The sequence below is a fragment of the Sphaerodactylus townsendi genome, linkage group LG12 (assembly GCF_021028975.2).
Source record: "Sphaerodactylus townsendi isolate TG3544 linkage group LG12, MPM_Stown_v2.3, whole genome shotgun sequence".
Taxonomy (NCBI): Eukaryota; Metazoa; Chordata; class Lepidosauria; order Squamata; family Sphaerodactylidae; genus Sphaerodactylus; species Sphaerodactylus townsendi.
The window spans coordinates 36,583,110-36,605,297 of record NC_059436.1 but is presented as its reverse complement, the minus strand read 5'-3'; the positions used below and the strand labels follow the sequence as shown (position 1 = coordinate 36,605,297).

The 22,188-nt window shown below is 44.3% G+C and overlaps 1 protein-coding gene across 4 annotated transcripts in view; it reads right to left on the bottom strand.

Moving 5' to 3' along the window:
- The window catches only part of SCAI (suppressor of cancer cell invasion), a 77,060-nt gene that overhangs the window by 24,520 nt on the left and 30,352 nt on the right, over nucleotides 1–22,188 (bottom strand). For 3 of the 4 annotated variants that reach the window (XR_007245924.1, XM_048512910.1, XM_048512912.1), the window contains 6 exons: nucleotides 17,180–17,311; nucleotides 5,515–5,610; nucleotides 4,745–4,831; nucleotides 3,574–3,693; nucleotides 1,376–1,472; nucleotides 739–837 (listed from right to left, as the gene is read on the bottom strand). Coding sequence is in view for 3 of the 4 variants with exons in the window: in XM_048512910.1 (XP_048368867.1) it covers nucleotides 739–837; nucleotides 1,376–1,472; nucleotides 3,574–3,693; nucleotides 4,745–4,831; nucleotides 5,515–5,610; nucleotides 17,180–17,311 (631 nt within the window). In the remaining variant the exon portion in view is untranslated. The remainder of the gene's footprint in view (nucleotides 1–738; nucleotides 838–1,375; nucleotides 1,473–3,573; nucleotides 3,694–4,744; nucleotides 4,832–5,514; nucleotides 5,611–17,179; nucleotides 17,312–22,188) is intronic. The other variant, XM_048512911.1, reaches the window with a different exon arrangement.

Genomic DNA, 22,188 nt, shown 5'->3' with positions numbered 1-22,188 from the left:
GCAAGGCAAGTGGGAGTGGTCAACAGAAATTGTTCCTGCCTCCTTGTGAGAAGGTGATGAAAACCCAAGCAAGACGGTCTCCCAGCATCTAGTAGAACAGTAATTCACTGTTAAAGGCAGAGTATTTTTTGACTACCAGTTAGTGGGGACATATCAACACAGGACCACACTTTTATTCCATCATGCCATGTTTCAGAGCTTCTTGGGGAATCCGGTTGCCTACAGCTGGTGACAGAGCACTGGCCAAAACTAACTTTGGGTAAACCAGACCAGACTGCAGACTCCATGCCAGAGCTGGAAAAAAATCATGCAGTCACCAGGCTTGACATCCCAGCCTTAACAAAGGATTACCCAAATTGTTTTTACGACAACTAACCCATGTAAACCCATGTAGCAGAAAACACTGAATTCAAACCACAAGAGGAATTTTCTGTAAATTGTCTGCAGCATACTAGAGAACAGTGGTTGCCATTCTGACTACGTAGAGCAGGGGGTCATTCATTTGTTACGAGGGTCGGTTATGACATAAATGTGACTTGGTTGGGCAGGGCCCGTGGAATGGGGGTGGGGGGGCTGCCTAGGCTGCCCCGTAAACGGCACATGGGGGGTGCCTGGACTGGGGAGCCTGCAGCAGGGTGGGGCGGCTACTGCATGTTTAACACTCCTGGCATACAGGGCGAAGGTGAATGGCCTTGAACAATTCCAAAAAAAGAGCAGAAGGATTGCTCCAAGCCGTACCTCAATGAAAGCTGCCACCTCCTGGAGAACCAAGTTCCACTCCACCTGATCCTCTGTATTGAAGCGGTGAGTATAGTCTTCAATCTCATCTGACAATTCCTGGAAAAGGAGACACAGTAAGTGTCTTCAATGGGCGTGTAGTATTTTCATCTATTTTTAATTAAGTTGTGCGTGCATGTGTGTGTTTAAGCATGAAAGGACAGCAGCCCAGACACGTGGAAGGGAAAGCTCTTTCTGCATGCCCATGACCTCCCAAAAGATTTGTGCTTATTCTCATATTTATGCTTGCTCTTCATCAGCTGTATGTCCCACGCTTATCCATATATAAAGCTACCTCCTACAACAGACGCTGGCCCAGCATTTTCCATTCTGGCAGGCAGCAATTCTCCAAGGTTTCAAAGACAGATCTTTCCCGATGCTTGATGCCTTTGAACCACAGCCCATCCAATGCTGAGATGCCATCTCTTCCCCCAATAAATTAAAATTGGAGCACTGCTCTTACAGCTGAAAATTCATGCAAAGCAAATGAAGACACTCTTCCTTGAATGTGGCCAAGGGGTCAAATCCTAGCTCATATATAAAGTTCACTGGAAGGCCTTGGGCTAAACACTATCAGTGCGGCATGGCTAGTTTTTACCTTTACAAGATCCTTCACAACATCCATTTTGTTGAGTAAAAGGCAAACGACGATGAACCGTGCATAATAACGCAGTTTCTTAACCACCAGTTCAGGCCTGGAAAAGACAAAGAAAGTAAAGAAGAATATTCAGCAGGTGGAAGAAAAAGGAAAAGCTCTGTGGAAAGGCAGTGAATCCTGTACCTCACAGTGTCTCTTGCATTTCTTCAGTGATTTACACAACATCAGATATTTTCCATCACTGAGCAAATTATGATTGGGACAGAGATAAATTAGGGGCTTGTTTACTTACCTGTGGTCCATTTACTGAGCATGACAGAGAACTGGATAGATCTGCCTCATAGCCCACCAAATACTAAATATATAAGCATTAAAACTTCCCAGCCCCTGACCATTGTTCAACTTTCTGTACAGCCAATGTTAAGAGGTGGTCTTGCTTTTGCTACAGCTCTTATTAAAGATACAGGAACCTGCAAACCCCACCCCCAGCCCCATGCTGTCTGCACTTTGTTCCTCATTGGTTCCAACTTCTTCCTCACTCCCCTCCCCTTCTTTCCACTGGTTTCCCTAGTTGCCACTCCTCCCTCTCTTGCTGCCCCCTTTTCCTTCACTCTGCTACCTTTGGTTTCATTCTATTATCTCCAGCTGACATTCCCCCTTCCTATCTCTCCTCTTTACAGCAGAGGCGGAGCAAGGGGAACTCCGCCCGGGGCATACGCTGCGGCCCTGCACCACCTGCCCCCTCTACGACACCTCCACAGCCTGACCATGCCTCCACTGTGGCTCCGCCCGTGGCGTCAAGCCTCACCCCACCCTGTTGGCACTATGCCTCTACTTTACAGCTCAATGTCCTCCCTCATTCTGTTCCCAGGGCATCTCCAAAAAGCATTATATAAACCACAAATAATTTAATTGCAGAGAAAGTTCTAGGCAACCCCAAATGGTGGTCAGGATGATTTTAAAACAGTTCTGTTTTATTTTGTTTATGCCCCACTTTTAGTATTTTTTTTTTCTGCAAACCTGGGGTTTTCAGAAGTATCTACCCTAGCTATGTATATTTCCTCCTTCTCCTGTAGGGTTTTTTTTTAATCCATGTGGTCCCACTACCTGTAACTATTACATATGTAATATTTATTATTTTTGCACTTTAAAGCGTTCAAATTCTTTACACAGACTATCGTGTAATCATCACTGCCTCAGAATGCAGGATAGCACGGGCCTGGGCTTGGGAATCTAGGAGGGAAAGTGTATTAGCTGCTTAGCTGGCAACTGCCTAAGATGCCAGAAAACCAGGGCTGACTGCTCCTGCCATGCAAATCACTTGGGAGAAAGAAAAGACAGAACTGCATGCATTTTAGAAGGAGCCCACGGGGCACCTTAGTAGCTCATTTTCTGGGTGATCTCTCCTGCATTCTGGAGGACAGGCTGGCAGCCAGTAATCTGAACCATACATGCAGTTGTAAAGCAATGGAAGCAAATGAGCAATGAACACTGCAAAGTGACAGAAAGAAATACAAGAGAAATATCCTCATTTTGATAATAAAATGTACCACTACACAGCACTCACTGGCTGGGGGCGGGGAGTAAAATTCCAAGTTTGCTTCAGGCAGCAAAAACAAAACCAAGAAACTTTTAATAGGTTTACTTGGATACTTGCTGATAACCATGCTGTACCCTGCCCTTAACAAGAGCCTTGTTCCTCATTACAGATTCTCAGCCCACTGACAAACAGAGGAAGAGCCATAGTGGTAGTCTGCAGCAACAGTGGGATCCCAAATCCTCCAGTTATTTATTTTTTATTCTGTTATTTGATTTATATTCCACCCTCCCCCTTAGGGCTCAGGGTGGCAGTTAGTTTTGTTTAGCAACACAAAACTATTCCAGAAGCCCAATGAAATCTGAAATGTCTTTCAAAAAAAGGTTTTATTTCATACTTCATGATAAAACCACTTTGGCAGCTCTAGTGAGTTTCAAAACAACTTGTGATATAGCGTATATGGCTGGAGGGCGAGGTTTGTCTTTTCGAAGTCAAAAGTCCCATTGGGCACTTCCAAGTTCTCAGCCATGCCTAATGCAGTTTTTTGGGCCTCAGCCACTAAACTCCACAGGACAAGATTCACAAAATCATAGATACTTTATTCAGAACAGCAACCCAACCAACAACCCCGTGGTTCTCGCTTTTCAGTTGCAAAACTCACAAGACTGAGGCATGGCCTGACCTGTCTTCTTTGTTGACTTGGGAGTAATAAGACCTCTGCCGGATAGCAGAGTAGAAGGAGAAAGCTTCATTCAGGTAGCTGGTTTCAGATGTGCGAAGGCTGCAGAAGAAGAAGAAAAGAGACTCAGTATCCACTGCCCTGCAGGGATGCACATCAAATCCTCCCACCAGTTACTGGTCATGTGAAAAGTGAACCAGTTTTCAATGAGGCCCTTACTGGCACTTCCACTAATTTCAATGAGCTGTGTGTCACTCTGACATTCAGTGCCAGGCATGCAGCCTTTTTTCTAGCGATGAAGGGACAAAGCAAGCTGAACTCCCATCTCATATACATAGTTCTGCAAGCAACAACAGCTTTCAATTTCAGGTGGGTGGCCATGGTGGACTTTAGAAGGAGAGCTAAAGCAATACCTTAAAGACCAGTAATACCTTAAAGGCCAACAAGATTTGACAGGATGTAAGCATTCAAGAGTCAAAGCTCCTTTTGTTTGATGAAGTCTCAGCTTTGACTCTCAAAAGTTAAACCTTGGTCTCTAAGGTGCAACAGGTCTCAAATCTAGCTTCCAGCTTAGCATTACAGACCTAAAGCATACAATAGGTTAATTTCCCTCCCTATTGTGTTCCCAGCAATCTGAAGAATAGATTTTCCTCCATCCCAATGCACAGCGTAGACGCTAATATTCACTAATGTAACCAATGGCCTTAGGAAAGAATCCAGAACAGATGGTCCATTTTACAAAGGGATACTAAGGGTTTTGTATACATTCTGAACATACGCATATCCTCCCTTCTAGGTCGACATCAAATGAACGCAGACTTCATGACAAGACTTATTGTAATGCAAAGGATTTGTTGTAATGAAAAGGAAAGTGGTTCAGATCTGAAAATTTTGCATAGTTCCTCCATAGTTCCTCCATAGTTCCTCCCTAACGACAAGATGTAACGCAAAGCAATGACACTCCATTCAGCAACTGCTGCAAGTCTTCTTCAGTACCTCTCTGGTTTTCCCAGTCCCACTACTCCTCACAGCTGAAGCTTATCTTTATTGCTACAAACTCTGCTCAGTTCTTCTATTTAATGCAACAGCGCTGTTTCTGCTCCCCCAGAAACTGTGTTATTAAATGGGCCTCAAAGGCTTGCCGGTTACTTACTAGTAGTGGTAGTAAAGCTGCCCAATCTTTGAAGCAATCTCGCCAATTTGCCAGCGCTTCAAGCCATACCGATTGTCCAGAACTTGCCTTGGGGGTGAGGAGTTAAGAGAGAAATGATGATGTGTCATGTTCTATATGTTCCACACAGAATGCCATTCCTTTTGCTTACAATATCCAGGACAGTGATCCCACATTCACTGGGATCAAGTGGGCTAGAATCAGCTGGCGTTAAGTGCGAGGCCAAGCCTTGACTCTCAGCAAGGAGAGTAGTATGTTCAAATTACCTCGAATATCCAAAGGACCGCATTATAAAAATTATACCAGGTTAACTCTCATGGCTTCCCCTAAAGACTTCTGGGAACTGCACTTTGTCAACAAGGCAAAACTATTCTTAGTAACTTCTGTGGCATCATCATTCCACTGTCTTTTCTTGTTTGTTCAACTGTTTTGGGAAAGTGCTATGGAAATGTTATAAGTAAACAAAGCAAACAGCATTTCCCTGAGGTGAGGGAATAGATGGTAAACAGTTTATCATTGTAATGTAGTTGTGCCTCCCATCATAGGATAGAACAGTGCACCTATGCCTTCTATCTCCACTGGTCACAGTGATGAATAATTTCAACATATTTGATTGCTGCTCAAGAGCCTCTTCCCCTGTCAAGGTGCACTGACTGGGATTCCAGGTACCCTCATGTGCTACTTTGGTTCACATTATGAGAAGTGGAATGCTGCAGGCTCAATGCAGAGCTGGGTCTTTGGGTTCCTCTTACCGGTGCTGCTGCTGGAACTTCCAGAGTTTGGTGTAAACATCAAAGGTGCGCCCAAAATAAGATTGCCACTGCTTCTGCCCATACTGAGGCAAGTCTCTGCAAGAGAACAAAAGAGAGAGGTGTCCAAATAATCAGGCCTGGAGCAAGAAAGATGACATCCAAGATAGGAGAGGACAAGTTCAGAAAAATAACCTGAACAATCCAAAAACCTGGCATCAGTTTGCACCTTGTAATCCTGGTACTAGACTTTATGCATTTCCCACAAACACATCTCGCAACTGTGGTGGAGGGGGCTGTTATTCCAGTCTTAAAAATACCAAAACACTGTTTTAAGTAGTAAAACAGGTATGTACAATCTACGGGGGCTGTGACACTTTTATTATATTATGCTTTTGTTTGGTTTTACATAATGGGAGCCTTTTTAACAGATAGGTGCATGCATGGACTTCCACATATCACTGTCCTTATACACAAACAGGGTTAGTTTGCTTGCTGTACATATGGAGGGTACCAGATTCAGTTAATGGAATGTATAGTTAAAATATCTCAGGAAGCAGGCAGTAGGAAACATTCTTTGCCTGAGATCCTGGAAACCACTGCCAGATTGCCCATACTGGCCTGGAAAAACCCATGGTCTTAATAGGAATATGGCAACTTCTTGCAATTTCATGTACATTCAGTAATGGGTTGTGTACGCAAGTCATAACTTTCCTCAAAAAATAAGTCACTAGAAAATGTTAGGGAAGGCTAAAGAGGGACAAGCAGTGATAGACCATGTGAACAAAAACAGATGGCACCAGCTTCTTTCTCTTTTCAATGAAATTATACATTCAAGTGATGTAGGAGGAAAGATACCCCAAGATTTACACCAGAGAATAAGTCTATACAGATCTGGGTCAATTGCAATGTTTTCCACTCTAGCTTCATTTGTTGGAAGATGATGCTGGAATTTTACCCATTTACCCCTCTACATGCTATTATTTAGCAACTGAGATTGCTTGAACGGTCCATCTCCAATAGAGCTGCTGCAAGCATGAAATTTGTTCAAGAGCTAAGGCTGTAACATCTACTGATACACTGGCAAGCTCCTATCCCCCTGCATCCTTAAATGCTGTATTTGGCAGTGGGTTCAGGAGCAAGAAAGAAAAAGGTGGCAGGTAGAACTCTCAGTATTCAAAAGAGGAAGAGGGAGCTGTTGCCAACACATAGCCATAGGTTTGGCTCACTGCCACTCAAATGCCCAGAAGGGATCGGAAGAAATTACCCCCCCCCCCACACACACACACGCACAGCAGCGAAGGCTGTAGTTCTCCTCCTCCACACAATTAAAGATCCAAACCCACATGTACCCTAACACTACAAAGAAAAATGGGGTTTGGCCCCGAGGACCAGGAGAGCACAGAAACACACCAGGGAAATTTTTGCTCTGCATCTGCAAATATGTCAAAACAGATGCTCTAGAGAATGCTGCAGTGGACCACTGAAGGAGTTACCTCCCCCCACTCTCCATTTCCTTCCCACACAGTTGACTTTATATCTCAAACACCTTGGGGCGGTGACTTGTCTTTTTGCTTGTTATTCTCTGAAGTACCACAAACTTTGATGGTACAGTCTCAACACTGCTATTATGAAAAGAAACAGACTGAGGAGCTCCAAGATTAATTTACAGTAGACATGCCATATTTATATTGGTATTACAGACCTTGATTTCTTTGAGAAGAACTGGACCTCATTCAGTGAGGGAAAAATCAGGGAAGAGCAGATAAGAATACTGTTCCTTACAGTGTTCCCTTAGAGGCAGTTAGTGGGTGCTGACGAGCATTGTTGGCTGTCAAAGGGGTTAGCATTTAGTAGCTGTTGTTCCTTGTGGAATTAGATTACTTTGGCCCCTTGCTGGAATGAACTGAACACACACTGCGAGAGGGGGAGTTTTTCTTAAGGAAAGGATATTGCAGGGGAAGCCTGCTGAAAGTCAGTCATTTCCTTTTCTTTTCTGGTAGGCTGCACTTATGACTAATTAGAGTAAGTTTATTTGTCAAATAAAAGAGGGCTAATTGCTAATGGCCAAGCCACATGAACTTGAGTGCACTTTGTGTGGTTTCTCTAAGTTCTGCCCCATCTTGTCTTTTGCTGTGCTTTGGCAATTGTTTTTATTACACTCTCTTTGTTGTGGAATACTTTGCACGGCTCAGACAGCCAGGTAGAGGTTAATGGACACGGGCGAGCAAAGGGGAAGCATGTGGTTACATACACAGAGAGATGGAAGAATAGTGAAGTCTGCCGGAAAAAGAAGACATGGCTCTCTTGTGAACCCTCTGCGCCCTCACTGAGCCTCTAGTTTCCCCCGGTTAATGCCACTTCAGTTCAAAACAAGACAATGGTTGCTAAGATCAAGAAAGAAGGACTCTGAATTCATCATAATAGAGATCCATCTAGATGAAGCAGAAGGCCCTGTTTCAGCCCAGGCTGCTGACAGCTGGATTACTTGTATAGAAGCAATATATGATTGGAGGAAAGAGGAGGCAGCTGCAGTTAGTAAGAACCCTCCACTCTGTCTCGGGACCCAGCACAAGACACTGTCCGTCTGAGAATGTCCACACATTGTTGGGTGACCAACATAGTACAGGGACTGTTTTGGGGTTCCAATTACCCCAATGCCTGACAGCCCCTCATGCTGCACTGTCAGATGTCTCAAAGGTCAGTCTGAGGACCTTCAGGGCTTATTATTCCACAAGACAATGCAGAGGCCCACTTAATAGGTTCAGCCCAGGATTTTACATTAGACTTGTTTGGGGACAACACTGTGACACAAGCAAAGTGTTAGAAGGGAATGCGATGTCATGTCTATTTAACTGCTATGTAGCTTCTCCTAAAGGTGACATTTCAAAATACACCGGGAATAACTGATTGTGCCACAGTTCAATCAACCTGATGTTGCCTCTAACATTTTTCTTACCATCCTAGAAAAAAAAAATCAGGCCAGAACTGTAGGAATTTCAATACTTTTTAACCATCTGTGAAGAAAGCTGAATTTATGAGTGGTATACTTTATGCACAGGCTTGTTTTACAACATTTATTCCAGATTTGCTCATTGAAGCAAGCTCTGCCTGTTCGCACACTATAAATCATCTTCAGTCACCTCTTCTCTTTCTTTCTTTTCAGCAATCACCAGTGCCCACATACCTTCAAGCAATTCTGTAAAATACAGCACCAGAAACCTTATTAAAAAAAATAAAAGTCCAAAGTTTTCAGAAAATTGAATTTTGAAAGGATTTTTCTTTTGTGCTCCAAAATATACTCATAGCCCCTGCCCCCTTTAGCTGCCTGTTGCTGATGCCCAGGAACAACAGTTCCCAGCCCTTCCACATCCTACCTAAAATTCACTGGATGACCACAGATACTGCCATAGGATCTGACCGGCATTCATGGCACAAAATTGTACAATTGTTAGGTCTTGGAACCTTAAGCTAATAAATGGACTCTGAAGTATTGATCAGTAGCGTTTATCGAATAGGCATTGAAGCACCACACTTGGCAAAGCCAGTTCTGACAAAGCCGGCATTCACAGTCCCCTTTATCCCCCATAGAGACGCCCCCCTCCCATTTTCCCAAGAGTTTGTGAAAAACAGTCTTTGGAGCTAAGGCGCCCCAATGTTGGCGGCAGATAGAAAGAGAAAGCCACCTGGCCTCCACAGATGTAACACAGTTTCCATGGGACAGGACTAGCAGGGGCCTAGGTGTCTACAAGCGTGTGAAGCCATAAAGTAAAGATCAAGGAAAGAATACACAGATAGCAGTGGATACATATAGCAGACTGGTTACATATATCTTTCTAGCAGCAGCAATTTGTTATTTTAAACAGTTGCACGATTCCGGGAATGTATCTTAATCACCTAGATAGCATCCCACTTACAACAATCTAGCTGGTGATGGGGGCTCTGTTTCTCAGCATGCCAATTTTCACACACACAATTTCCATTCTTCAAGGTTTATAATAGGAAGACACTATTAAGCCGGCATGCAGCTGCAACAAAAGGCCTTTGCAAAATGAAGGCAATTATTGGACCAGAATCCGCAGTGCGACTCAGGCTCTTGGCTTTGTTATACTACAGCCAGAGCAATCTGTGTGTCCAAGCAGGCCCTGCAGGGAACTAGACCAGTGCAAATTATGGCATCGCCCAGAACTCTCACTCTCTTTGCAAGGCCTTATTGAAAGCTATTGTGCTCTGCCACAGAGCCTCAAGTCAGCTTTTATTGAAGAGTTGAGGTCCTGGAAATTCTACAGGTCCTGTAATTCTACAAATCACAACAGTCCTGCAAGCGTTAAGGCAGATGTAACCTCAAAACAGCAGTGCAGCTGGTTTGAAAGAACCATCACCATTCTACTCTAAGCTCTTTAAACCCATTGTTGGAGGTTTCCAGTATGACTCAGACTGAACTAAGGAAAACAGGATGCAGAGGGGTCTATTGGTTGATGTCTGAACAATTACCATATACTCCCCCCCCCCATTCAATATTTAGAGCAATTAACAACTCCACAAAATTTGAGATTTTAAAAGTGGAAGCAAGTTCAAGCACGGATGTGTAAGTGTATAAATGTACCTGTACTATGGCAAGGCAAAATGGCCACCTGAGACATGAAGAAAAGGGCAATATCAATGGCTAACTGCTTCCAATTAGAAGGAACATGAATCAGCAAGCTACAAAGTGAGGCACACAGTGCAGGGGAACAGCCTACTGTGATTGCTCTTCAAATCTTATATATATTTTACCTCTACAGAAAATCCATGAATTAAAATCTTAGAATGTCAATCTTTACACTCAGTCACCAAATGATATTTATGTTTACACACGTTTGATTATCCTGAGATTCAACAGTTTTCTCAGCAAATAACTTCTAGCAAATACATTTTAAAACTCAACAATACAAGGATAAGAGCCACACCCTACTTTCTCCTTTAGAAATAAGGAGGAGATGTACAATTAGGGTCAAACTAAACCACAGGTGTCAAACTTGCGGCCCTCCAGATGTTATGGACTACAGTTCCCACCAGCATGATGCTGGCAGGGGATGATGGGAACTCTAGTTCATAACATCTGGAGGGCTGTGAGTTTGACACCTATGAACTAAGGCTGCTATGCGGATGTGGTGCTATTTTAGAGTTTCGCTTCTGAGAATACTAAAAGGGCCTAATCCTGCTGGGGACTGTGGCATGGGTGGGGGAGATGAGAGACTTTGCCCCATCCCCAGTGTTGTTTTCAAGAGCCAGTAGCAGCATTTCAGTTCATGAAAATAGGGAAGGGGGAGCCCCTGATTCCTTCCACGCCAAGGTCCGCAGCAGGAGCAGGCCAGGCCTCTGCTGAATTTTGAAAAGCTGAACAAAAAATTAAATGGTGGTGCAGACTTGGTGACATATAAACTTGGTCCAGTTTAGCCCTCACAAAAGGCATCCAGAGAAGATTCTAAACTCAAGGAAATAGTTGGAGAAAGCTGTCCTCCAGTCCTCAGAAGGGGAGAAGCTTGCTCCTGATCTCACACTGGTCTCCAGAGGGAAACCAAGTCAAAACAGCCTTGGGAGTAACCACAAATTTTGGCTAGCTGCTACAATCATGGAAAAGTGTTGCAATCCACTTCTGGTCTGCACTTGATTTCTCAGAGGTTAAGAACATCAGTGTTTTAGAACTCGGGCCAGTCTGACAAATGTAGGTGGCACACCAGCATTATTTCCATTTATTTATTTACCGGTATGTAACTTATGGTCCACCCTTCCCCATAAAGGCTCGAGGCTGCTTACAACAATCTGTTAGATCAGGGGTCTGCAACCTACGGCTCTCCAGATGTTCACGGACTACAATTCCCATCAGCCCCTGCCAGAGTGGCCAATTGGCCATGCTGGCAGGGGCTGATGGGAATTGTAGTCTGTGAACATCTGGAGAGCCGCAGGTTGCAGACCCCTGTGTTAGATGAAACCATAAAAACAGTCAAACAAAACAGATAAATAGTCAGATTCATATTTCTGTGCCGTGAAATATCCATCAACAGGGAATAACACTATCAAAATATAACCATAATCCCCCCTTAGCTCAAACATTCATATAGCCACTGAAAAAAGGTAGGAAGGGAAAGGGAGGCCAGCAATACCCTTTTCAACAAAAAGAATTAAGTTGAATGTAACTTCATCTACCAAGTTTAGAACGCTTCGCTCGGGTCCTGGTTCCTTGGAGAGAACTGTGAGTGCTAATGGATTCCTGGGCTGCCCTGAAGAGGGAGGATTTCTGGTAGAGGTTGGCAAACTATTTCTAGTGGCTGTGGAGGGTCCCTGTTCTGGGCGCTGATGATAAGCCTCCATTTGTTCCCTCACTGCCGTCTTGAGAAGCTTAGAAAACTGGGTGGCAGACATGCTTTGGCGATTAAACAACTGTTCCCCCGCATCTTCCCTTAACTCCACTTCAGTTCCACTCCACCCTTCGCCAGCAATCTCTTGCCTGCAAGCGTCTTCGGACTCGTCCGGTTCAGAGAAGGTTCGCGGGGATGGAGGTGAACCAGCCAAAGCCTCACTCTGGGAGCATTGCAGCTCGTGAGGGGCCGGCAGATCCTGCTGCTCGATGCGGCGCTTCTTAGCTGCCGCAGCTGAAACGGGCGCAGCATTAGATGCGGCATCTGTAGCAGCAACTGTATGCTTCTTTCGTATTCCTCCAGCTTTGCCACCCGTTAGGTTTAGCGGTCTTGCAGTGGAGGATCTGGTGGCCTCAGCGGCAGATTTAGCAAACTGCGGCCTGGGAGGCGAGAAGGAGCTGTCCACCATTTTCAAGATAGTTTTGGCAGGAATAGTCTGTGAGGGGGGGAACTAGCAGGTTGCTGGTGAGTCAACAAACTCCTACCTTCACCTATAACTGTCCCAGTATTAGTAAGGGAAGCTGATACTTGCAGTAAGAGAGAAAATAAGGAAAGAAAACAGATAAGATAGTAAAAAGTGAAGAGAAATAGTGGAGCCAAACGCTATAGCTGCGCTCCCTACTGAGGCAGGAAAGTAACTGGTTCTAATCTGGAGGAGGAGGGACAGGAAGTTGAAAATTTAGACCTGCCTCTCTAACTGAAGGTTGAGAAATACCCATCTAAGATGGACTCCGCCCCCAGGAGAACTAAATGGGCACTAGGACCCAAGCGCAGCATTCAAGACAGTCCAGCACATGGTGGATGAAGTTACAATTCTACTTAGTTCTTGTTGTTGAAAAAGGTATAGTTGGATCTCAACCTGTACTTCTGTCTCAACTGAATTTTTTTAGGAATGAACTATACCACTAAACCAGTTCAGTCTGCTGGGGTGGGGGAATATTTTTAATCCCTCCTCCATGCAAGAAAACTAGAACAATAGAAAAAGAGTTTTCCCTTCCCTTGCTCCTAATGTTTAATTTTTTAAATCTACAGCAAAGGTGGTGGTGGTTGTTTTGAAACACACAGGAGGGTCATCTCTCCCCTGCAGCTTGACATGGTAGCATCTATTCAGGACTCTACCATATCATTCTATTGCAGATGCAAGCCAAGTTGTGTGAAATGGGATGGCAAAGCTTGTGGGCTGTACCACTCCAGACTGAATTGTGGGGAAGTGGATGGGAACTGCATATGAAAGTGCCAACAGAAAGCTCACAGGCTACCTCTTTTGCTAGTGACTAGGATGGTGATCATGAAACGCTATGTGGACACAAGCCATATGGGGCAGTAGCTCCAATGAGGGACAGAACTGAGAGAAATCAAGTGGAGAAGCTAATAGGATCAGCCTGTTAAAGAGAAAGGGTTCAGTCTATCCTTGATTTTAAATATTTGTATCTAAACTGCACCATCTACTTCTCAAGGAGGGCTTACAACAATAAAAGTAAAAAAAAACCCAAAAAGGAACAGTGGGGGAAGTCTGTTATTAAGTGCTTAGGCATGCAAAAGCTTTAATGTGGTGCTCGAAAGATATCAGTGTTGGTGCCACACCTGTGCGTCTACTTACTACCTGAGAGGATTTACCTTTATGCACACTCTCATGTAGTTCACATCCATTTCAGTAGGGTTTGCTCAGGAGAGCTTCACCATAAATATCACAATATCCAGAAGAGAACATTTCAGTCTCTTTGGCAACATTTTCAGACCTGCAAGTCAACAAATGAACTTCATACAGAAATTCCAGCATGAAGTTGCTGAATCTGGATTTGTTAAAAGCTTTTATACTACCCTACCTCACCTGAAAACTTTGGATTTCTTAACTATTATGAGTTTTAAGTATTTTAGCAAAATGTGGGAACTGCATTAATTATAGGTGTTAACTAGCTAAGCAAAGGTTGGGAATGGTCTCTTTCTTGATTGGATTTTAATTTTACATTATTCCATTTCAACCTGCATTATTACATTCTACATCCTGCATTTCATAGCCCCTTGGCTCTGCTTTTTTTTTTGGGGGGGGGGGCAATGCCTCTATATAAAGTAAGCAAGGATCCATGCATTTACACCTGAGGTAGTCAGCTCTCGCCCAGAAAATCTTATGCTGAAAAAAGTTGTTAGTCTTTTAACATGCCGCCAGCTTTCTTGCTTATTGTCCCTCCAACTTGTCTTCTTTTGCGGGTTTCTTTTAAGAAGTACTAGTTTGGGGGAAGCAAAAGATGGCAAAGACCGTTATTGGGAGAACAAGAATTCTGCTTAAAAACTTTCTAATAAGGAGGAAAATGAAGTTTCAATTTATGCCACAGACTGCAACTAAAAGCTGGCAGAGCAAGAATAATATGGGAGGGGAGGGGGGATTGCAGGAATTCCTTCTCCCACAGATCAACTATGTTTGTTTGCTGTCCATAACAGTGTCCAAATTCAGCTATCCAAGATGGTTGCTTCACCCGGGCTTATGAAGGGCATAAAGGAAGGAATTCGTATTTGGGGCACAAGAAAAATTTAAGCTTCACTAGAGTCACCTGGAAAAAAGCAGCGAAGGAACAGAGCCCAGATTTGGTATTATAAGCAGTTTGGGGCGGCGGGGAGAAGATGTCTTCAGTGCACACCTCCTAACTCCTGTCGACACAGCAGCAACAGGGCTGATCAGTATCTTGCTTTTCATTAATTCAGTTCCAGCTTTCCAGTGCAGCTATAGCAACAGCAAGTGGGTAGGCAGTATCTCTCCCCTCACCCACACAGCACTTTCTGAATGTTATCTTATCTATTACCCAGAAGCTTTCATTTTTCTTTCTTTTTTAATGCTGAAACAAGAACTGGCCCAAGGTTGCAAAAGAAGCCTATGGGAAAGGAGTTTTGGATCTGAGTTCTCTGAGATCACTTTAATGTGGCACTCCTGGAATAGTTGGTCCTTTTTAAAAAAAAATCACACTTGCTAAATCATGAATTAAAATTGGCCAATGGTTAGGGACAATCAATCTCAATGTTTCTTCCCCTTTCTTTTGCTATTCCTTTGACACGCTGAACAGAAAGAGAGAAATATTTAGGCAGAGGCAATATAAAAGGAACTTCTCGGCTGCTCAGGTAGTTGGGGAAACTGGTAAGGTCAATACTTCATTATAACTGAGCCATTTTGGCCCGCTACCAACAGGAGGGGTCCAACCAGTGGTAGGATTCAAATAATTTAACAACGGGCTGTTTACAAGCACCATTTTAACAACCGGTTCTGCCGAAGTGGTGCGAACCTGCTGAATCCCACCACTGGCCACGCCCATTTGGGGAATCCCTCAGGACATTGCCCAGTGGTCTTACTGGCCAATCTGCCTCTGTTAAAGTCCATCCAAATGGCAATGCAGAATTCACTGCTGGATGTTCAGAGATGCATGTCACGTCATTCTAGTCTTATCTTAGATGTGAATGTCAGGCAGCCAAAGCCTAGAACAGGCCATCTTTTCATTGGCCAGACAAGTTGATATTCCTCATGCAAAAATCATTCTGCATGAAGGACTCCCAGCTTGATTCACTAGGAACAATCATTAGTCACAACCCTGAGCAGAGGTTTGGGAAATGGAAGAGCAGAAGTCAGGGCCTGCTCTGTATACTTCTTCCAATCCTTCCATTGCTTTTCCATTGCACAAGAGAATTAGAAGGTAAGGGAACACTGTGGGGAAAATAAGTCCAGTATATTGTAAAATAGCTCCTTACCTAAACAGGCAAACAGCACAAGCTCATAAATCTGAACAGTCATAATCCAATCACAGATAGGGGTTATATCTTGAACAGAGGCGGAGCTTCAATGGGGCAGAGTGGGGACAAACACCCCGGGCAGGCTACTGTTGGATCATGTGGGGGGGAGCGGAAAATCCTCCCCTCCTCTGTCCCTCCTGGGGCCACCCCGCCAGGCCCAGCCCGGCTGCTGCTGGCACCGCCATCACCAAAGCCCCTCCAGCCCCCAGCAGCTGGCTGTGCACCTTGGTCATCGGCCCCACTCCTCCAGCCACAACCCTGAGGCGACCTGCTGCGGTCAAAGGCCTGGCAACCCTTTCCATGATGTCAGGCAGGTGGACTCCAGGATGCCCTGCCCCTCCCTCTTGGGCTTCCCTTCTACGTGGCGCATTTGGGCTGCCGCCGCCTGCAGCCCAATGCCTTCCCGGCCAACTGGAGAGAAGCCCAAGCCTGGACAGAGCCGGCTTGCAAAGAGGCTGCCACTGCAGATGCAGTCAGGGCAAGGAGGCTTCAAGTACGGCACCTGGGTGAGAGCAGGGCAGGCAGGCTGGGCTGGGAGCCTGGGAGTCACCTCGAGGGCAGCAAGGGGATGGAGCAGCATCTCTCGCAGGCCTTCTGGGGGTGGCCAAAGCCCTGGAGGGTAGGGTGCACATCTTGAGCAGGGGAGGAAACGAGGGGGGGGGGACTCTGCAGGGGTCAAGGGAGGCCTAACATGTTGCCCTCCAGAGAAGGAATCTCTGTGCTCGGGAGTTCAGCAGAAGCTCCCAGGGAGCTCCAGGCCCCACCAGGAGGCTGGCAACACACGCTTGGCATCCGCCTGGGGCCCTGGGGGGCAGGAAGCCCGGAGTCTGCCCCAGGCTCCATTTTCCCTAGCTACGCCACTGATCTTGAAGGACCAGTAGAATTCTAGAGCTTATAACAAAAACCTTCTAACTAAAGTAAGACTTCAAATAAACAAGCGGCTCCTATGAATTCTTTAAACATCCCGTTCTTCTGAGGCACAATCTGTTTATACAAGCACCAACTTCACTTTACAGCCCCTTGTCCTTTAACATGAGGTACTTGTTACAACTCCTTCCTCTTCTGTCCCCACAAGTCATCCCGGCAGTTATTACAGCAAGAGGTACACTGTCCTCAGAAGAAGAAAAATTTAAATTCCACATCTATGGAAGCTAAGTTGTTTGAGCTGCACACAGGATAGGAATCAAGGACGTTTGCATAATCTGTTCTGCCCTGACACCCACAAAGAGATGCTTGAAAACACATTTTAAAAAACTTGCAGAAATCCAAGAAGCCAAAAAGGTGGATTAAAATGACTTCTGGAGTTTGGGGAAACAGGATTTCAGTGACACCTCTGAAGCTCTTTGCCCACCTCTGCCTAACTGACCTAATTAATTTTGCTAAACACTGCCGCATCTTGTAAAATGTGTATATTTGCATAATTCATACACATCCCCAAATTTGGAGCGCCCAGGCAGAGGCTTCTTTAAGGTACATTCCTGAAGCCCACTGACCTTAAGCCGTTGAAAAGCTGTTTGGATTTATCCAGCAGGTAACAGAAGTCTGTGACAGTTTTCCTCTCTCCCTGAGGGATGTCATCCTCCACCCCGCCTGTCGACATGGTTTCTTTCAGGGCAAACTCAGTCCTAGGAAAGAAAAAAAGGACAAAAGTCTACATTAGCCATGGATGGCAGGAGGCTCAGAACAAATGCTGCAGCTGGGGCTCTGGCACGCACAGTGTCACAAGGATGAAGGGAGAGAAAAACCACACACAGTTTCTCTCTCCCACCCAAAACCTCCAAAAATCCACACGAGGAAAGAGCGGTTCAGAGTGTACACACAAACACATTTGATTTCCTTTCCCTCCATTCATTCCTGAACTGCATGAATAAAACAGCTAAGACAGCTCAGAATCTTCTTTTTCTTTTAAATCACATATGTGTACAAACTCAAGATTCTCGCTATGTCAGAGCAGTTCATCTGTTGATTATTGATACCACAGGTTTATCCAACAGCAGGGCTACACGGGAAAAGTGGGGGAGAGAAAAATCAGACCTTCTTGCCACAGCAGTCAATACCACATGCCATGCTGAAAACAGCCAAACCACACATTTTCGTCTTAATTAAAATTGGAAGCAAATTCCACAAGATGGCCAAGATTTCAGGATGCAGGCAAGACACTGATGCACCCCCTTTGCCCAGCAAGGAGCAGAGCTGGTGGCGCACACAAGCTGAGTGTGCATCCAAAAACATTCTGCCAAATGACTCATGTAAACAAGCCAAGCCACGTGCTAGTTTTCTTTATTGAAAATATCACCAGTGGGGTAATGGAAGAACAATTTCACCATTCCTCACAGTAGAGCTGCTATTCAGTTGCACAATGATAGTTCAGATTATGGCGAAAAATGGAGTGGTAATAAGACAGCACAGTCCCAAGGTAGCAGCATCCTAAACATTTTTAACATAAATAGTGCCTATGGCTGAAGTCTTTCCCTCAGCTCTCCCATCCTCAGCAGACCCATGGTCAGCCTCAGGAATATTTTGGGCTGCCCCCACAGTCACATCCATGCACTACAACATGTGCTAATGGTCAGAACAATGAATCATCAGTTGGTACCTGGGAACTTCACATTCAAGGGTAAATATGCTGCCACAGGATGCCACAGGATGTGAGCTCCCAAAGGCACCTGGTGGGCCACTGCGAGTAGCAGAGAGCTGGACTAGATGGACTTTGGTCTGATCCAGCTGGCTTGTTCTTATGTTCTTAAATGGTAAAGGAGTTAAAATTCTAAGGGGAATGATGAAACCAAACGGGGGCTAAAAAATTGGGTAAGAAATTATGTTGCCAGCCATTTCACTGGTCATTGTTTCTGTTTAATTACACCCAATCATTGCTCAAAATTATGGTGATGATGACAAATTGAGAAGCACCAATTGTGGGAGGGGAGTGACTGTAGCATTATTGACAATTTTATTTCAACTACTGTGATGAACACAGATTCCTTTCCTGACCAGCAGTACTAAGATTAGAAGGCTTGATTTGTTCATTTTAAGAAGTTTCTCTTCTTCCAACCCAGTTCCTACCTTTCTACCCCCCTTCCAAAACATTCCTTTACTTGCACAAGTTATACACAGATGAAGACAATGGTCCAGAGTTCCTGAACACACTTGTTTACATGCCAACGTGTCCCAAATCAGCCTCGCCTACAAAACTGTATCTTGTCACTCTGAATAGATTCTAATGCACTATGATGGATTCCTTCAGGCCACACAGTCTTGCTGGCTGCACAGCTTTCCTCAAGCCCACATTTTTGATGGAAACTTACTCCCCATTTCCAGAAAAAAATAAAGGCTGACAGTATTGTCGGAAGGTCTGGCAAGAGCCAGTAGATATACTGCCATGCCTATGGGCATCATTCATTTTGAATTATTGGGGAAGGGGGAATTAAGAAGGAATGTAGGAATGACCTACAAAAGCTGCACAGAAACCTTTAGCCTGCAAGAGTGGGAAATGGTAACCAGGGACAGTTTTTAGAAGAAAGCAGTCAAGTCTTTTTCTAGAGCCTGATAAAAGGAGAGGATGCCTTGAATTTATGCATTGCATTTACTGGGTTACAATATTTGTATCCCAGCTTCTAATCGGACCATTCAGAAGACTGTAATGCAAAAATCCTTAAATATACGAACATAAGATTAATAAGTAGTTTTATATTTTCACAAAACAATACAAGAGAAAAAGATTTAGAAAAAGAAAAAAGAAAAATGACATGGATCTACAATTATCAATATACTGAAGAAAAACTTTCACTTAGACAAATTCATATAAACTTGAACATAAACTATAGCACCCTGATCTCAACACATATGCTTAAATAAAATTTTACAATGTATAGTACCTCAAATAAGGCTTCCATTTTTCTTTAAATTCATGCTCTGATTTTCTATTAACAAGGTTGGTCAGTTTAGCCATAATAAAGTACTCTCTCATCTTATCTTCCCAATTTTTTTGGACAGGATAGCCTTCTATTTTCCAGCTAGATACAACGGTACCTCTTGCTGCAGTTAATAAATACAGAAATAATTCTTGTTGTTGTTTTGGTAGGTTTTCTGGGAAATTTAAGTTTTAGTATTTTTGCATTCTCAATGCTCACAGGCTTGGCAGAACAAATAAGTGGCCTTCGAAGAGACACTAAGGAAACACCAGTAGGAGATGGGTGGGGGATCAAACTCCATAACTCTGAGGCCACTAAACATAAGACACTGGTCCTGGTAAAGGACTAGACCAACTCCCTAGAGCATAGGTGTCAAACTCGCGGCCCTCCAGATGTTATGGACTACAGTTTCCAGCATCCCCTGCCAGCATCATGCTGGCAGGGGATGATGGCAACTGTAGTCCATAACATCTGGAGGGCCGTGAGTTTGACACCTGTGCCCTAGAGAATGGAATCCCACTGACTTAAAATTGTGGGGATTATATAGGAGAGGAAGCTCTCCAAAAAACACTCTGGAACAGCAGTGGCGTAGTGGTTAAAAGCAGGTACATTCTAATCTGGAGAACCGAGTCTGATTCCCCGCTCCGCCACGTGTACTGTGGAGGCTTATCTGGGGACTAAATTAGCATGTGCACTCCAACACATGCCAGTTGGGTGACCTTGGGCTAGTCACAGGTCTACCGAGCTCCCTCAGCCCCACCCACCTCACAGGGTGTTTGTTGGGGGGAGGGAGGGAAAGGAGACTGTAAGCCCCTTTGAGTCTCCTTACAGGAGAGAAAGGGGGGTATAAATCCAAACTCTTCTTCTTCTTCTGGTCCAAACCACATAGAGCTTTAAAAGGTCACAGACATCACCTTGTCCTGTGCTCAAAAAGAACTGGTAACCATTATAAGTATTACATTTGTTGTGAAATATGTCCTCACCAAACCCACTCAAGCTATCAGAATGTGATGGATGGCATTCTGTGTCAGCTGCATTTTCCAAACTATCTTGCAGTCTCATGTTCCTATGCCTTCCTCTCCACAGTTCAGATGCATTTTAAGACTTTAACGGGTGATATTTTTCTAGATAGGAAGGAGGCAGAGGTCCCCCACATGCTACATAAGTGCATACTCCCATAGGTATCCAGTCCCCACACTCAAGAGTCATCTACCAGTCATAATCTTGCCAGAAGGCAGGAACCCCAGAACAGAATATAAATACCATTTTCTCTACCTGTAGCTCAGCAGCCAGACTCTTTAGAATGGTAATGCACAATGAACTATAAAAAGGTTCACACATTCCCATCTACCCTCACACACGCTCTTCCAGCTGAGAGACAAAAATATAATTCTCCATGGGCGGTGGAGAATTAAGCACCTTCCCTTAAACCATCTCCAGTGAAGTCTCTAATCAGTTAACCTATCAAACACCAAGGAAACGCATTGCTCTGGGTACAGAACCTTTATCTCTGTATTACAAAGGGGGAGAGGGAAATTGAAAAAAAGAATAAAGATCAAGATTGACTGTGCTTAAATAATCAGGTAAACAAGGTGGCACAAACAAGCCACTGGAAGAAGAAACAGATGGAGGGATGGCAAAGCAGACAAAACAGTGAGAGTGGGGAGGCAGAGAAAATGAGCAAACTGAGAAAATGCCAGTTTCCTTGCCTCACACAGAAAAGCAAAACCTAAACACACACACACAAAGCAGGCTAAAAATATCCAGACGCAAGAGAGAAAATGGGGCACCCAGGAAGAGAAAGCGGAAGAGAATACAACCCAAAAGGGATGGTGGCAGTATTTTTCAAGGAGAGAACTTCAAAACTAAAAACACACCCAGGACTGAATAGATGGCCCCGGCACTTAGAAATATACCCAGGTTTTTGTGCAGAGAGAAGCTGGATTCTATAACGCAAATCAAGCTCATTTACACGCGCTTCCAAAATCCTTATATTTCTGCTAGTTATGGGGGAATATAAACAAGAAATAGGACTGTCATCATTATTAAAACCACACCAGACTTCCTCAACAACTTTATTGTAGGAATCAGCAACTGGAGCCCAGATGTTCGTGGACTACAATTCCCATCAACCCCTGCCAGCATGGCCATTGGTCGTGGTTTGATGGCTGTTTCACACAAATCAGAATTCACAGAATCAATGCATGGCCTTATACAAGCCACATTCCACAAGAAAGAGACAAACCTATAACTTCTTCTTAGATCTACTGTTCTCTGCAGTGTGAAATGGTTCAGTTGAGACAACTGATCTGTAACTGGCAATCACTGAGGGAAAATACCAAGGATACACCTGCTGTTCTTCCCCTTCCAGATTCCTGACTGTTCCCTTGCCCTAATAACTCCAATTTCCTCCATCTTCTTGCTGGCAGATGCCATACACCTCTCCTTCTCCATCCCCACCTCTCCAAAACAGCACGTGGGTAGATAGATATAGAAATCACTACCTGCTCATGGCTCACTGGCAAAAAAAACCCTGCACACTCTTGGAGAAGTAGTCATGGGTCAGTAATAATATATGCTTTGCATGTCCA